We start from the raw sequence: 17,013 nt of genomic DNA on the forward strand, positions 1-17,013 counted from the left end.
AATGAAACCACAGGGGCGCCTGGGTGGCTCGGTTGGTTAAGTGTCTGCCTTTGGCTCAGGTTGTGATCCTGGAGTCCAGGATCGATCCCTGCCCTGGGCCCCCTGCTCATCAGGGAGTCTCTCCCCTTACCCTGCTCACGCTCTCTCTCTCAAATAAATAAAATCTTTTTAAAAAATGCAACCACAGTGTTAATTTAAAACAATATATTTCTTCTTATTTGTGTTTTGTAATTCCAAACATACAAAGGATCCAAAACAAAATATACTCAAGAATAAATTTGTTTCCCCAAGGATATTCGCCAACCCAGCGAATTAAATTCCCTTTGTTTGAGCTTTCTTATATTATATTTCTTATATTAAAAATGGCTTTGCTTTGACCTGTAGAATTTGGACACATGGACTCATTAAGGTATAAGAAATGAGTGACAGTCTTTTATTCTTTGAAGCATTCTTCCTACATCTCATTTAGAAACATGGTATCCCTTCATGGTATTTGTTTTCAAACAAAACGTTAAATTATATTGAATTAGAATTTATCATGTTCAGAGGCACTGCACTTGCTAGATTCACTTATGAAATCGTCAGTGAAAGTTTACTTTGAATATATGTAAAATATAAAAATACATAAGAATAGTTACTCTGCTATCTACTAAATATGTTTTTCAGTGAATGTGACAGACAGGTGAAATGGGTCAATAATATCTTGAAAATCAGTTGTAACGTATGTAGAGGCATAGGAGGATCTAAAAAGACCACGTAAGTTCTGAGTACTTACCACAGATGGCAATGTCCGTTCGTGGGTGCTCTAGTAATCGCTCTTTCCCCTAATGTCTTTCCTGAAAAACAAATGTACTCACATTTAGTACCTTCACGCGAGCTGGTGGAGGAGTGGATTATTGCATTAGGTCAGTGGTTCCCAAAATATAGTCCCAAGACCGGAAGTATCACCTGGGAACTTGTGAGAAAAGCGAATTTGGGACTACAAGGGAGACTCACTCCCTAACAAGGTCTGGGCTCAGCAATCTGTCTCAACTGCTAGCCTCTAGAGATTCGCTGTACGCTCAAGTGTTGAGCCCACTGGCTGAAGTGATGTAACCAGGTGCAAGAAAAGTCCCTCAATCATTATTTGAAAGCAAACAAAGTGCACGCAAAAACCAAAAGCAGGGAACAGAGTGACTAAGTCCATATCAAGGGAAGGCTTCCCAGGGAAGTGCTACCTAGTCACGCACTATAATGAACAGGCTCGGTCCGTAAATAATCGTCCCAAATCATTTCCCTTGGTTTTAGGGTAACTTTTCATAGTGTCATAATTACTTTGGATAGAGGTTTGTCTATTGGCCTGAAAAGTCAAAATGCTCCTAACAAAACTGAACCGTCTGAGAATCCTTCTCAAAAAGGGGCTGCTTTGTCTTACACCATCTCCTTGTTTTTGCTGTTGTGGCCTTGAAGAGAATACCCAGGGATCTGCAAAATGCTCTTCTAAATAAGTGGCTGAGATCACCTTTATAAATAAGGATCTTTTATTCTAAAACCATCCTATTTGTTCATTTGTTAAGGGGGTGCACTCTGTCATTTACAGCTCTATCCATTAGAACCATCTTGTGTAGAAATCTACCTAAACCGGAGAAAATTAAAAAGTGAAGTGTTTGAACACTAACTGACGGTACACCGTAGATATATTAAAAGAACAATTTTTAAATAAACGGCTGAAACACATAGTTTTAAATATACATTTAAATATTAGAAACAAGATCAATATTTTAGCTACTTGGCCAAACGAACAAAAAGAGCTTTGAGCGCGGTACCACACGCCTAAAATAGAAAGTCCATTACCCTGGGACTATAAAAGGGAGCTGGGTAGTTTGCAGCCTGGTGTTGCAGGCTCGCTGATGCGGTGGAGTCTGAAGGGAAAGCTGGTGCCCTTACAACATGGTACTTCGTGATCTACTTGAGGCACTTGTAGTGATCATTTAATTCCGGAAATTATAATAATGTTCCTTTAGATAGGAGATTCATATTATATTTGGAATACAAATTATGACCAGAGTACTTCAAAGGATGTGCTGCATAATACTCCATGGCAGCGTGAGTACACCGAAAGAATTCTGCACCCCGCCCCCCGCGATCACACCTTCCCTTGGCTTAACACTGTTTATGGGGAATAACATTCCGCACTTCCTCCTCCCCCACACCGAGTTCCAGTGTCCCCCAGTGCTGGTCTGGGCTCGAGCATACTGTGGCGTCACCTTTCGCAAGCACTCACTACCTGAACCCTGAAGTATGACTGGGCTGTCTTGATGTTCATCTTTCTAGCAAGTTCCTTAGTAGCGCATCATCTGAATCACATTCACCTCCCTCCTCTCTCCCGTCACGCCTCCCTCCACCCCTCATTTTAACATTGTTCCTGGACACGGTAATTTCAAATAAATATTTCTTAAATGGATAGGAAAAAGAATTCTTTTCACTATATTTCAATATCTGAATGAATGCATTTGAGGCTTTCGCCCCCTTTTTTTGACATCATAAAAGTTTCTCTCCTTTTTAAATAGAGCCTATTCCAATCTCCACTCCATTTTTGTCCCCCAGTTTCCTCCAGCCTCTTTTTCCATTTTTACCACCTCATACATTAACTCAATTAAACTTCTACTCTGTTTAAAAATAGAGATCCCAAGTAATTTCACCCTGACTCTTCCCTCCCTGGGAGAGCCTTCCCTGCATCGACCCCCAGCCCCTGCCATCATATCTTGCTGTTATTACTCTTAACGTGCTGCATTCTCCTTTCCTCACAATGGGTTTCCGTCTGTTTCTTTATATGTATGATTATTTCAATAATACTGCTTCCTCCACAAAGCCATCGGCTGGTCTAGAGTGTGAGAACATGTGATTCTGCTATCATTTCTAATCTCCTATCCACTCAGGCGGAGCCCTGAGGCTCAGGGTAGGGCAGGGACTTACGGGGAAATAAAAAGTATTTCATATTGATGAATGTTGAAACAGTTTACATAGATATTCTGTGATTTTCTCAGTAGATACAAACATAAATCAGTTTTTTCTCTTTGTGCGAAAGTCATTGGGCGAGGAAATCCACAAGTGGAAGGTGTGTAATTACGAGTGTGGAGATAAGACCTTCTTGGAAATAAAGATGACAGTGAACGAGACTGGAACGAGGTCTGTGGTATCATTATGCTTTGCTGTTTCTTAATGCTATCTTAGAGAAAGAAAGCTTGGAAAAGAGGAGGTTCGGAATAAAAGAAGAATTAAAGAAGTTTTGATTTGAGGTTACTAGGCTGAAGCTCAGAGAATGGCAGCTAAGGGGCTTTTTGCAAGAAAGGGTTTTGATAGTGAGAGCCAAGGTGAGACAGATATATATATATAGGAAAGATCCGACATTCCGGCTGTTTTTCTTCTGTTGTTACTATGGAAAATGTCAGAAATATGCAAAAAAAAGTCTAGTAAACCACCGTGTACTATATGCCTTAGTGTAAACGATGTCAACTCAAGGCTAATCTTGTTTTATCAAGACGAATTTTGGAGAAAAGCAGGGAAGCCTGAGCAGCTCCTTCTCTGGCGCCTGAAGTTCTACATTAAGGGAGGCAGGGAGGGTGCTCTTGATTGTGCTAAGACAACTGTCCTCTGCCTCTTTTGCTCCTCAAACATTACCTCTGAATGTTTCGTCTTTCTGTGATTTTTATAAACTTTCATATCTGAAGTTTGAGTTTTTCAGTTGCCTATTCTAATATGCTCAAACTTTTTTTAAAAAGAATATATACTTTAGTCCTAAGAAATCCTTTCTGTCCTTAGACTGTATATTTTTCAGTACTAGGATATATTAAAATAGATTAAACATATTGGTTTTAGCTAAGATAATTTAACTTCGATTAAAATTCATTAGTGGGCTATTGTAGATAATGATTGTCACTTGAGGAATCGATCTGTCCAAATACTTACCGATATTAGCATAATGTTTCTTTTCTTGAGCGTTAGTAGATAGCTCATACATGTCTCCGTAAGCACGAGCTAACCGCCAAATAAACTCTATTTCATCCCTAAACTGAAAAGAAAAGATAGAATGGTATATTAGATTAGCTCAGAAACTTAACCAGATTATAAATGTTTTCCACTGTAACTTTTAAAAAATTAGGCAGGTGTACTGATATTTATAGATGACTGAATCTATTCATGTGCATACAACATTTTAAATTCAAATATTCATGGCTACAAAATGTGATTTAATACAGCGTGACATTTGGATCTTAAAACTAACGAGTGTTATCCAGACACGGGCTCTACACCAACAAGGAAGAGAGAACTGATAGGTGCCGGAATCTGTAAGTTTTCCCTGGATTGTCGTGTCCTCTTTTTATTTTCCTTTCTAAGTTACCTACCGTCAATATAATGCCTCAGTGAGCATTACAGATCACATATACTCAAAAGAGCAGTCCATTTTTAACCTAAGTTACCTACAAATATAATCATAATCATTGTGTTTAGAGTTGCTAAATCCTCAAAGGATTTAAGACTTAAATTGCTCACAGGAAAGGAAGATTTATTGCTCACTGGGATACTGAGAACTTTTCTTTTTTATTTTCTCTTCCTTTTCTTCCTTCCTTCTTCCCTTCCCTTCTTCCCTTTCTTTCATTTCATTATTTATTTTTTATTATTATGTTCAATTAGCCAGCATACAGTACATCATTAGTTTTTGATGTAGTGTTCAACGATTCATTAGTTGCATAGAACACCCAGTGCTCATCACAACACGTGCCCTCCTTAATATCCATCACCTGGTTACCCCATCCCCTCACCCCCTCCTTCTGTAACCCTCAGTTTGGTTCCCCGAGTCCAGAGTCTCGTGGTTTGTCTCCCTCTCTGTTTTCTTCCCATTCAGTCTTCCCTCCCTTCTTCCCCTGTCGTCCTCCGCGTTATTCCTTATGCTCCACATACAAGTGAAACCATATGATAATTGTCTTTTTCTGCTTGACTTACTTCACCTTTCTTCCCCTTCTTTCCTTTCTTTCTTCCACTTCTTTCCTTTCTTCCTTCTTTCCTTCTTTCTCTCTTTCTCTTTGGTGGTAGTAGAGGGAGGGATGGGCTTTCTCAATTCAGCCCAACATTAAATGTTGAAAAATGACCATTAGCAGAAACACACTGAAAACTGATGGCTGTTACACTAATAACTGTAAGATGGAAAACTTAAAATGTAGCTTTTCCTGCCCCAACAGAAGCAGTAGGTCTTATTCTTTATTTTATAAAGTACATCTTAAATATGGCAAATTAATAAGAATCAAAGAAAAACAGATGTGTATAATTATATCTCTGGTTCTCATTTTCATGATCTTAGAGCCTAATAAACTCTTATAATTTACTTTTTGAAAATTACAGTTAGATTATGGAAAAATTTTGCATCAACCACTTGGCTTGTGTAAACTGTAACACAATTGTTACAGTCATAACATGAATGGGATAGCAGATTAAATTAAAAATTAAAACTATACAAACGTTATTGTCTCATATCTCTTACCTTTTCTTTGTGATCACAAAGTAGTTCAAAACTTTCCATCTTGCTACATTCATTCATACGTAAATTATCAGCCTTCTGAAGAAGGACATCTAAATTTAATTCCTCTATGTGTGTGTTAAATGCCTTAGGGACTGGAAAATTCTGTTCTTCTGTGTCAGTATTAGCTGTAATATACCTAAAATTCAGAAATAGTAAATAATGATCAAATCTCTTGAAAGCTATATAATAACAGCCTGAGTGATTCTTTTAAAATACAAGCCAGTATGCTGTGAATACAAGAACAGATGAGCGACTGGTGAAATAAAAGAGGTCAGAAGTTGATCCGTCCATATATGGAGCTGTGGTGCATGACGGAGCTGGCCTGTCAGATCACTGGGAAAGTAAGGGAAGGGCCAGGAAAGAAAATAGCTATTCCTATGGAAAACAATGAAAATGAATCTCTTTCAGACACTATTATAAAAGTAACTCTGGATGATAAAAGGAATTGAGTGTTAAAAATAATTTTCTAAACCCTAAGTAGAAAACTATAGGTGAATATCTTCTAGTTTTGGGAGCAAAAAATTTTCTTAACCAAGATATGAAAGCACTAACTATAAATGATTAATTATGAATGACTCATCAGTTTAGCTATATTAAAATGAAAAACTGCTGCGAATCAAAAGACAATTTCAAAAATATAAGAACACAAATTAAAAACCAGGAATAGATGTTTTGCAACACACACATGTGGAGAACATTGATATCAAGAACACATAAATGCTTTCCTAAAATTAGATAATAAAAGACGCAGTGAACTCAACAGAAATATGCTTGAGAGATATAAATAGGCTTTCCCAAATGAGAAAATACATAGAGTCAATAAACATAAGAAAAGATGTTCAACATTCACTAGCAATTAGAGAAATACAGATAAAGACGACAGAGAAATATTATGTAAAAAGTCTGACAGTACCAAATGCAGGGGATGAAGTCAATCCACAGGCTCTGATATGAATGCAAACTGGTGAACCCAGCTGGGAAAGCACTTTGGAGTTATCTTTTATAGTGAACTTTCACATGCCCTAAGACCCAATAACCTGGTCTCTTGCATATGTGCAAAAAAAGATATGCATAATAGAGACAGCAGTACTTTCAAATAGCAAACACCAAGAAACAACCTAAATGCCCATCAAAGAGTGAGTGAATATTATACAACAGTCAGAAGGAAAGAAATACAGTGATGTGCAAAATATGAAGGAATCTTAACAAACTTACTAAGTGGAAAAAAAAAGCTCTTAAAACTATATACAACACAATCCCCTTTCCATAAAAACAATCAAAATTAAATATGCATCTTAAGGAATATACACACACTGCAATAAAATGATATATTAGAAAAGGAAGGAATGAACAATATAAATTATACATTCAGGGTAATTATTACCTTCAGGGGAGGGAAGGCAGGGAAGGCAAATGGTTTGATAAGGATTATTGTTTAGGTTCTATCTTTTGTTTTAGGAGGTAATTTCATGGAAGCTTTTACATTATTTATAATAACTAACCAACTGAATAAAAGTGACACATGCATGGACCAGTCCTCAGAGTTTGTAAGAGCTAAAAGTAGTTTTCAACCCAATTCTACGTACCTGAGATATAATAAGAAAATGATAGCCAAAAGGAAGTAACTAGTTTAATATCAAACATAATATTCTTTAGAGCAAAAAGCATTAAATTTAAAGAGGGACACCAAAGCTAAATGGTACAATTTATGATAAAGAAAGGGCAGTTCTAGACTTCTATGCATCTAAAAACACAAGTCTCAGATATACAGAAAACATAAATTAACACATATAAAGAGAAATTGAATCCACTATCAGAACGGTAAATTTTTAACATAACATTCTAAGTACTTGATAAAGTGTAATAAAAAGTGAGGGTACAATTTAAACACCAAAATTAACAAACTCAAATCCAACCAACACATATAGAACTAGACACTGAGTCCCCGGAAAACAATGTCATATGGAATATCTATGAATTAGCCACATACACAAGGCACAAAGCAAGCCACAAATGGTAACAAACAATCTGTTGTGTAGACCATATTTTCTGTTCACGATGCAACTAAGTTAGAAATCACCACTAAAGAGTAGGTGAGAAAACACCCAAATTTAAAAATAATGGAAACATTTCCATCTACATGCCCACTAGAATGGCTAAAATGAAAACACAAAAAATACCAAGAATTGGTGAGGATGTGGAGCCAATGGAGCTCTTATACATAGATGATGAGAGTCTAAATTGGAAAAACCACTTTGGAAATATGTTTCGCAATACATCCTAAAGCTGGCATATGCATAGTCTATGAATCCAGTCATTTCACTCCTAGGTATAAACCTAGTGGAAATGTCTACATATGTTTATCCAATCATAATAGTCTGTAGCTGGAAAGTACCAAATGCCTATCAAGAATAGGAAGCTTATGGGGTGCCTGGGTGGCATAGCGGTTGGGCGTCTGCCTTCGGCTCAGGGTGTGATCCCGGCATTATGGGATCGAGCCCCACATCAGGCTCCTCCGCTATGAGCCTGCTTCTTCCTCTCCCACTCCCCCTGCTTGTGTTCCCTCTCTCGCTGGCTGTCTCTATCTCTGTCAAATAAATAAATAAAATCTTTAAAAAAAAAAAAAAAGAATAAGAAGCTTATATACTGTGGTATATTAACACAGTGGAAGAGTTTTTAGTAGTGAGAATGGCCTACAACCACACACAACAAAATGGATGAATATCACAAGATCATGTCAACTGGGAGAAGCTAGACACAAACGAGTACGTAGGGCATTATTTCATTTAGATTAAGTACAAACATAATTTTAACTAACATATGCATTTGGAAATCAAGACGGGTTTTCCTATAGGTGCCAGGGAGTGACTGGATGAGAGTACGCTGGGAATATCTGAGGTATTGTAATATTCTGTCTCTAAATCTGGGTGCTGACTTTACCACTGTGTTCAGTCTGAAAATCCATCTGTGTACTTGTTATGTGTATGCTTTTCCGCATGTACTCTGCATTTCATAAAGTTTAAAAAGAATTTTAAAAAGATACATCTCATGCATAAGAGAATGTAAGAAAAGAAAGAAAAGCAGAAGTTGTTATAAACAGCATCAGGAATGAAACAAAGCGCCATTGTTACTACAGATGGAGCATAGATTTAAATAACGGATTACCATGAACAATTTTATGCTAATAAATTTAAACTTTAAAGTGAAAGACAACCACCTAGAAAAATATAATTGGCTAAAACTGCTCAAGAAAAAAAAGCAATCAATCAGTCTAGAAAATGAAATAAAAGGTGCCCATATTGGAAAGAAAGAAGTAAACTTATCTCTAATCACAGATGACATCATCTTGTTCATATAAAAATCCTAATGAATCCATAAAAAGCTATTATAAGAACTAATAAGAACAAGTTCAACAAGATTGCAAAATACCAGACCAACTTATAAAAGTCAGTTGTATTTCTATACATCTAACAACAAACAATCCAAAAATGAAATGAAGAAAATAATTTCACTTACAATGTTATTAAAAAAAAAATTAAATTCTGCAGCACCTGGGTGGCTCAGTCAGTTGGGTGTCAGACTCATGATTTTGGCTCAGGTCATGATCTCATGGGTGGTGAGATCAAGCCCCGAGTAGGGCTCTGGGCTCAACAGGGAGTCTACTCGAGATCCTCTCCCTCTGCCCCTCCCCCCACTCATGCTCACTCCCTCTCTCCCTCTCTCCCTTTCTCTCTCTCTCAAATAAACAAAGAAATAAATAATCTTTTTTAAAAAGAATAAAATTCTTAGGATTGAATTTAACAAAATATGTGCAAGACTTATATACTGTAAACTATCAAACATTGCTGAACTTAAAGAATAGGATCTAAGTATGTGAAAAGAAGTCTTGTGCTCACGAATCAGAAGATTTAGTTATTATGATGGCAGCTTTCCCCCAATTTATCTACAGGTTCAAAGTAATTTCTATTAAATCTCAGCTGACAACATTTTCTCCCAGAAATTGACAAGCTGATCCTAAATTTCATGTGGAAATGCAAGGAACCCAATAGAGCCAAAATAATGTTGTAAAAGAAGAATAAAGTTAGGGAATTCACACTTCCAGACTTCAAAATTTACTATAAAGCCACAGTAGTCAAGACAGTACTGGCTTAAGGATGACAGACATATGGAATAGGGATTAAAGGCCTGTTAAAAATTCAGAGTCTAGAAATAAACCCTTATGTTTATGGTCAATTTGTTTTGACAAGAGAACCAAGCCAACTTGGTGGAGGATACAATTTTATTTTCAACAAATAGTACTGGGATAAATAGATATCCACATGCAGAAGAATGAAGTTGGAACTTTACCTCACACCATATATAAACATTAACTCAAAATGGATCAAAAACCTAAATGTAAGAGCTAATATTATAAAACTCTCAGGAGAAAACATAGGAGTAAATATTTGTGACCTTGGACTAGGCAATGGTCTAGCACAAGTGACAAAAGAAAAAATAGATAAGAAAGATTTTACAAAATTTTAAACTTTGGTGCTTAAAGGAAATTTTCTTCACCAAGAAAACGAAAGATACTTTAAAAATGGAATAAAATACTTTCAAGTCATATATCTGACGCATATCTAACAAGTATATCCAACAAGTACACAGATGGATTTACAACTCAATAACAAAAAGACAATAAATTCAATTTAAAAATGGAGAAAGGACTTAATAGATATTTCATCAAAAGATGAAAACAAATAGCCAAAGAACACATGAAGAGATGCTCAATATCATTAGTCATGAGTGAAATGCAAATCAAAACCACAATGAATTATCACTTCACACCTTTGAGGATGGCTACAATAAAAGAGACAATAACAACTATTGACAGAGATGTGGAAAAACTGAAACCCTCCTACATTGCTGATGGGATTGTAAAATGGTGCATCAAGTTTAGAAAACAATTCAGTAGTTCCTCAAAATGTTTAACATAGACTTATCATGTGACTCAGCAATTAAACTTCTAAGTAAACATCCAAGAGAACTGAAAAACTATGTCCACACAAAAACCTGCATAGGAATGTACATAGAAACTTATTTGTCATAGCCCAAAAATGAAAACAACCCAAATGCCCTTCATCTGATGAATGGGTAAACAAAATGAGTAAACAATGGAATATTATTTGGTAATACAAAGGAATGAAGTACTATTGCATGATACAACATGAATGGACCTTGAACACATTATGCTTAGTGAAAGGCCTGTACATGAAATATACAGGATAAGCTAAGCCATGGAAACAGAAAGTAAGAATAATGGTTGACAGGGCCTGGGGATGTGGGAAGCTAAAGAATGAGTGGGTACAGGGTACATGGCCTTTTTTTTGAGTGATGAAAGTGTTTGGAAATTAGGTAGTGGTGATGGCGATACAACTACGTGAATAAACTAAACCCCACCAAATTGTACACTTTAAAGGGGTGAATTTTACAGCATATGAAGACTATCTCAATAAAGATTTTATTTTTATAAGGAAAAAGAACAAAAATGTGACTATTACTATAGCCATTAAATAAATTAAACCAGAATCTGTGTATCTATTTCAACACACACACACACACACACACACACACACACACACACAGAAAGAGAGACAGAAACAGAGAGACAGAGAGAGAGAGAGTCAGTTTCTCTCATGGGGAATTCTATCAAATATCCAAAGAATTAGATTTATTCAAATTCTTCTAAGAAATTCAGAGGGAACACCCCTCAGCTCATTTTTTGAAGCTGGTAAAACTGACACCAAAATCAAAGAAGGATAGTATAAGAAATGAACTTTATAATGTTTATAAACCAATTTCACACATAATATAGATGTAAAAATACCAGCCAAAGATATCAAAGACATCAAAAATATCAAAAAACTGTAACAAACATGAAAGAATGCCTCATAACCAAACTGGATTTCTCCCAGGAATTACAAGCACAGTTTATTTAACATTAGAACATTTCTTTAGCACAACAGATAGAATGAGAAAAACTGCATGATCATTTCAGTGATTACCAAATTTTTTTCTCAATAAATTCAGTTCCATTTCAGGACAAAGAAATAGCAAACCTGTGAACAAGGAGTAGAAGGGGACTTCTGAACACAAGGTTATATGCCAAAACTGTAATACATTTCACACTTAATGATGAAACATTAGAAGCATTCTCCTTAAAACGAGAACTAGAAAAGGATGTTCAATATTGTTGCTTCTATTCAACAATGTACTGCAGGTCCTGTTAGCACAATATTAAAAGAAAACAAATAAAAATTAAAGAACTGGCGGGGCGCCTGGGTGGCACAGCGGTTAAGCGTCTGCCTTCGGCTCAGGGCGTGATCCCGGCGTTGTGGGATCGAGCCCAACATCGGGCTCCTCCGCTGTGAGCCTGCTTCTTCCTCTCCCACTCCCCCTGCTTGTGTTCCCTCTCTCGCTGGCTGTCTCTATCTCTGTCAAATAAATAAATAAAATCTTAAAAAAAAAATTAAAGAACTGGGAAAGAAGAAACAGAACTATTATTATTTAAAGTTTATGCAATAGAATAAAAATCCTATCAGAATTTACAGGTAAGTAAATAAAGCTAATTAACATTTATGATCAATTTTTGAAAATCAATCATGTCCTTATATCTATAAAACAAGTTAGGAAATGTAATTTCTTTTTCTTTTTCTTTTTTTTTTTTTTGAAGGTTTTATTAATTTATTGTCAGAGAGAGCACACAAGCAGGGGGAGCAGCAGGCAGAGGGAGGAGGTTGGCAGGGAGCCTGACATGTGGCTCAATCCCAGGACCCTGGGATCATGACCTGAGCCAAAGGCAGATGCTTAACTGACTGAGCCACCCGGGGATCCCTAGAGAATGTTATTTCATAAAATGTAACATTTACAGGAAAAATACACAGTATCTGGGGAAAAAAATTCCACTTTTTTTTTTACGTTTCTACAGAAAATTAAAAAAAAATATTATTTGAGGACATTAAAGAATATCTAAATAAATGGACAAAGATCCATAGATAGAAAAACTTAACATTATACCAATTTTGCATGGCCCTAAATTTAACTACACTTTAATGCAATTCCAACCAAAACCACAATGGTTTTTCCTTTTAAGAACTTACCCGACTCTAAAATTAATATGGAAAGGCAAATGCAAGAAGAGCAAAGACACTTTTAAATAATAATAAGGACTACAGCATAAAGGATAAAGCTATAAGAAGTCAGTGTGTTATTGACATTAACAACAGACAAACTGGCCAATAAAACAAAAGAGAACACTGAGCTAGTCTCTTCCCCACATTTAGAAACACTCAAGTGTGGGGAAACTGTTTTCCTACTTTGCATAGGAATCTTCTACTTACAACTGGGCATTTATCAAAAATTATAAGAAAGTTTTGAAAGCAAATTTTAAAAATCGGGTATATCTAAATAGACATGGCAAACTGCAAACATACGTATTAATTTTGGGTTACAGCTGAGATTTGTATGGGGGCAAAAAAAAAAAAGGCAATTCATAGGTTATCTGATATCAAACAGAATTTTCCAACACTCTTTTAGCAGGTCTAGAGAGATTCTACCATAAAATGTCAAATTTACTTACAAACATTTGCAACTTCATGTACTTTTCTGGCCCTATTTTCTGCTCCCAATTTGAATAAGAACTATGCCATTTCCCCTATCCCTTCATTTCCTCTGCATAATCAATTACTTGCTTCAATAGCAACAACAGCATCTCTGAAGGTATCACTGAACTAAAGAGAAAATGATATTATTTTCTATGAAAGTAAAGTAGCGTATTTACAAAAGTCAATTAGTAGTGAGTTGTATCAGAATAGGCAAAAACAAGTCTGGTTACAGTATGGCATCATCTCACCATATCAGGCATCCTGATTTAGTTCCTTTTGCTCAGCCTTATCCAATACCTCACTTCCCCCCACTTCTTTTCCCCCAAAATATATACATGCAAAAAGAGACTGATGTCAGCAAGATAGCGAAGAGGAAGCTCTAGGTCCTCATTCCTACATGGAAACTCTAGATGGACAACAGATAGAATGAAACAGTTTTGTGGGAGATTTAGAAGCTAGTCAAGGATTTGCAGTAATGAAGTGAATGCCAAATCAAGAAAAAGCCACACTCAGAATGGTAGGAAACTTCATGGTGTTTCTGTTCATCCTTGCCTCACCCCTCCCTGGCATCATATAGCACTGATGGGAAGTTTCCAATTCCCAGCTCCTCCCTTGGGGCAGAAGGAAAAGAGTGGATCTTGTTTGCAACATTCTGGCATGTCTAATGGCTTCCTGGGAGACTGTTTTCTGTTTTGCTTGCTTCAGAGATCAGACAGAAATAAAGGCATCATTTGGATATCAGATTGGAGATCACCAAAAGCAGTGGCAGGCACTGTGGCATGTGAGAATTACAGGGGGACTGCAAACTCCTGGGTGCCTTCATGCAAGAGATTATGGGGAGAGGAATACCATGAGACATCTAAGAACAGGAGTAAGACTCACTGAAATTAAGATATTTAAAAACAGTCACGTATGTGGGATAATTAGGGGAAAAACACACACACATGGGCCCAGGGAAAACTAGTGCCTAGAAAAGACCCGAGAAGTCCTTAAGCCCTCACACTGGGCTAATTAGTGAGGGTCTTCTGCTGCATGGAGCCAATCTACAAAGGCTAGGGTATGTGTCTGTTTTTTCAAATGTGCAGTTTTCTTTTCTTTCCTTTCTTTTTTTTAAGTAGGCTCCATGCCCAGCATGGAGCCCAATGTGGGGCTTGACCTCAAACCCCAAAATCAAGACCTGAGCTGAGATCAAGAGTCAGAGGCTTAACTGACTGAGCCACCCAGGTGCTCCAAAATGTGCAATTTTCAACAAAAGATCAGAAACCATACAAAGAAACAGGATAAGATGGACTATTTAAATGAACAAAATAAATTTCCAGAACCTGACTCTAAAGAAATACAGGCTTTAGACTTAAACAATTTTAAAACAACAGTTGTAAGTGTACTCAAAGAGCTAAAGGAAAATATGGAGAGAGAACAAAAGAAAATCAGGAAAAGAGTATATGAACAAAATGAGAGTATCAACAAAGAGCTAGAAATTATTTTTTAAAATAAGACAAATTCTGGAGCTGAAAAAATAAAATCAGTAACTTGAAAAATTCACTAGAGGGAATCAACAACATATTCAAACAAGCAGAATAAAGAATCAGCAAACTTGGGGCCGCCTGGGTGGCTCAGTCGTTGGGCGTCTGCCTTCGGCTCAGGGCGTGATCCCGGAGTCCTGGGATCGAGCCCCACATCAGGCTCCTCCGCTATGAGCCTGCTTCTTCCTCTCCCACTCCCCCTGCCTGTGTTCCCTCTCTCACTGGCTGTCTCTGTCAAATAAATAAATAAAATCTTAAAAAAAAAAAAAAAAAAGAATCAGCAAACTTGAAGACAGCTTAGTTTAAATTCTTGAACCTGAAAGGTCAAAAATGAAGAAAAGTTAACAAAGTCTAAGAAACTCTGTGGACTAACATAAACCAGACCAATATATGTTATTAGAACACCAGAAGAAGAAGAGAAAAAGGGATAAAGAGCTTATTTTGGGGAATAATGACCAAAAACTCCCCAAATTTGAGGAAACATATGGATATACAAATGCAGGAAAGTCAGAGAATTCCAAGTAGGATAAATTTTTAAAAATCCACATACTCCCTTGAACTGTAGGAAGTTAAAGACAAATCTTAAAAATCTTGAAGACAGTAAAAGAAAAACTACTCATTATATCTAAGGGATCCCCAGTAGGATTCTCAATGGATTTCTCAGCAGAAATCTTCTGGCCTGCAGGCAGTGGGATAATATATTTAAAGTGCTGAAAGATAAAAAAAAAAAAAAACTGTCAATCAAGAATTCTGTATTCAACAAAACTGTCCTTCAAAAATAAGAGAGAAATTAAGACATTCCCAGATAAACAAAAGCTGAGGGAGTTCTTTACCTCTAGACCTGTTCTATAAGAAACAATAAAGGGAGTCCTTCAAGTAGAAATGAAAGGACATTAGCAGCAACTTGAAGGCATATGAAAATATAAAGTTTTCTGATGTAGCTAAATACATGGATAAATATAAATACCAGTATTATTGTAATTTTTGGTTCGTACTCCACTTTTTATTCTTTTACAGTATTTAAAAGAGAAAAGCATAAAATAATGATAAATCTGTTTATGGCTACATAATATATAAAGATATAATTTGTGACATCAATAACTAAATGGTGGGTGGAGCTGTTAAAGAAGTTATTGTATGCAATTGAGGTTATACTGGTATCAATTTAAAATAGATTGTTATAACTTTAGATGTTATATGCAATGCCCATGGTAAACACAAAGAAAATATCCACAGAATACACACCAAGGAAATGAGAAGGAAATAAAAATATGTCATTACAAAAAATAAAGTAAATACAAAGGAAGGCTGTAACAGAGGAAATGAAGGCCAAAAACCTATAAGACATACAGAAAACAAATAGTAAAATGGCAATAGTGTGTTATTCTCTATTAATCACTTTAAATTAGTAATTATTTGGGGGCACCTGTGTGGTTCAGTCAGTTAAGCATCCAACTCTTGATTTCAGCTCAGGTCATCATCTCAGGGTCATAAGATCCAGCCCCAAGTTGGGCTCTTCGGTCAGGGGTGGGTGGGGTTGGTCTGCTTGAGATTCTTTTCCTCTGCCCCTCCCCCACTCATACTCGCTCTCTCTCTCAAATAAACAAATAAATCTTTAAAAAAAGCAAAATAAATTAGTAATTATTTGGTAACTCATTTAAATTACTAATTAATTAATTAGTAATTAATTTAAATGTAAATGGATTAAATTCTCTAATCAAAAAATGCAGGTTGGTATAATAGATTTTAAAAATCAGGATTAACTCTGTACTATCTATAAGAGACTCACTTTAGCTGAAAACACATATGAGTTGAGTAAAAAGATAAAAAAGATGCTTCATGTAAATAATAACCAAAAGAAAACAGGGTTGGCTATACTAATATCAAACAAAATGACTTTAAGTCAAAAAGTTACAAGAGACAAAGAAGGACATTATATAATTATAAAAGACTCAATTTGCCAAGAGTATGCAACAATAATAAACATATGAGCACCAAACATTAGAGGTTCTAAATATTTGAAGCAAACATTGACAGAACTGAAGGGAGAAACAGACAGTAACATAATAGTAGGAGACTTCAATATCTCACTTTTAATAATGGATAGAACAACCAGATAGAAGATCAATAAGCATGGGGCGCCTGGGTGGCACAGCGGTTAAGCGCCTGCCTTCGGCTCAGGGCGTGATCCCGGCGTTGTGGGATCGAGCCCCACATCAGGCTCCTTCGCTGTGAGCCTGCTTCTTCCTCTCCCACTCCCCCTGCTTGTGTTCCCTCTCTCGCTGGCTGT

At 36.3% G+C, this 17,013-nt stretch overlaps 1 protein-coding gene across 4 annotated transcripts in view; it reads right to left on the minus strand.

The window, feature by feature from the left end:
* The window catches only part of RMDN2 (regulator of microtubule dynamics 2), a 68,066-nt gene that overhangs the window by 28,979 nt on the left and 22,074 nt on the right, over positions 1–17,013 (minus strand). For all 4 annotated transcript variants that reach the window (XM_045809052.2, XM_045809053.2, XM_087863729.1 and 1 more), the window contains exons 3-5: positions 5,519–5,693; positions 3,949–4,051; positions 776–836 (exon numbers count right to left, since the gene is read on the minus strand). In XM_045809052.2, the coding sequence (XP_045665008.1) occupies positions 776–836; positions 3,949–4,051; positions 5,519–5,693 (339 nt within the window). The remainder of the gene's footprint in view (positions 1–775; positions 837–3,948; positions 4,052–5,518; positions 5,694–17,013) is intronic.

This window comes from Ursus americanus, chromosome 7 (genome assembly GCF_024610735.1).
Source record: "Ursus americanus isolate L20-20 chromosome 7, mUrsAme1.1.p, whole genome shotgun sequence".
NCBI lineage: Eukaryota > Metazoa > Chordata > Mammalia > Carnivora > Ursidae > Ursus > Ursus americanus.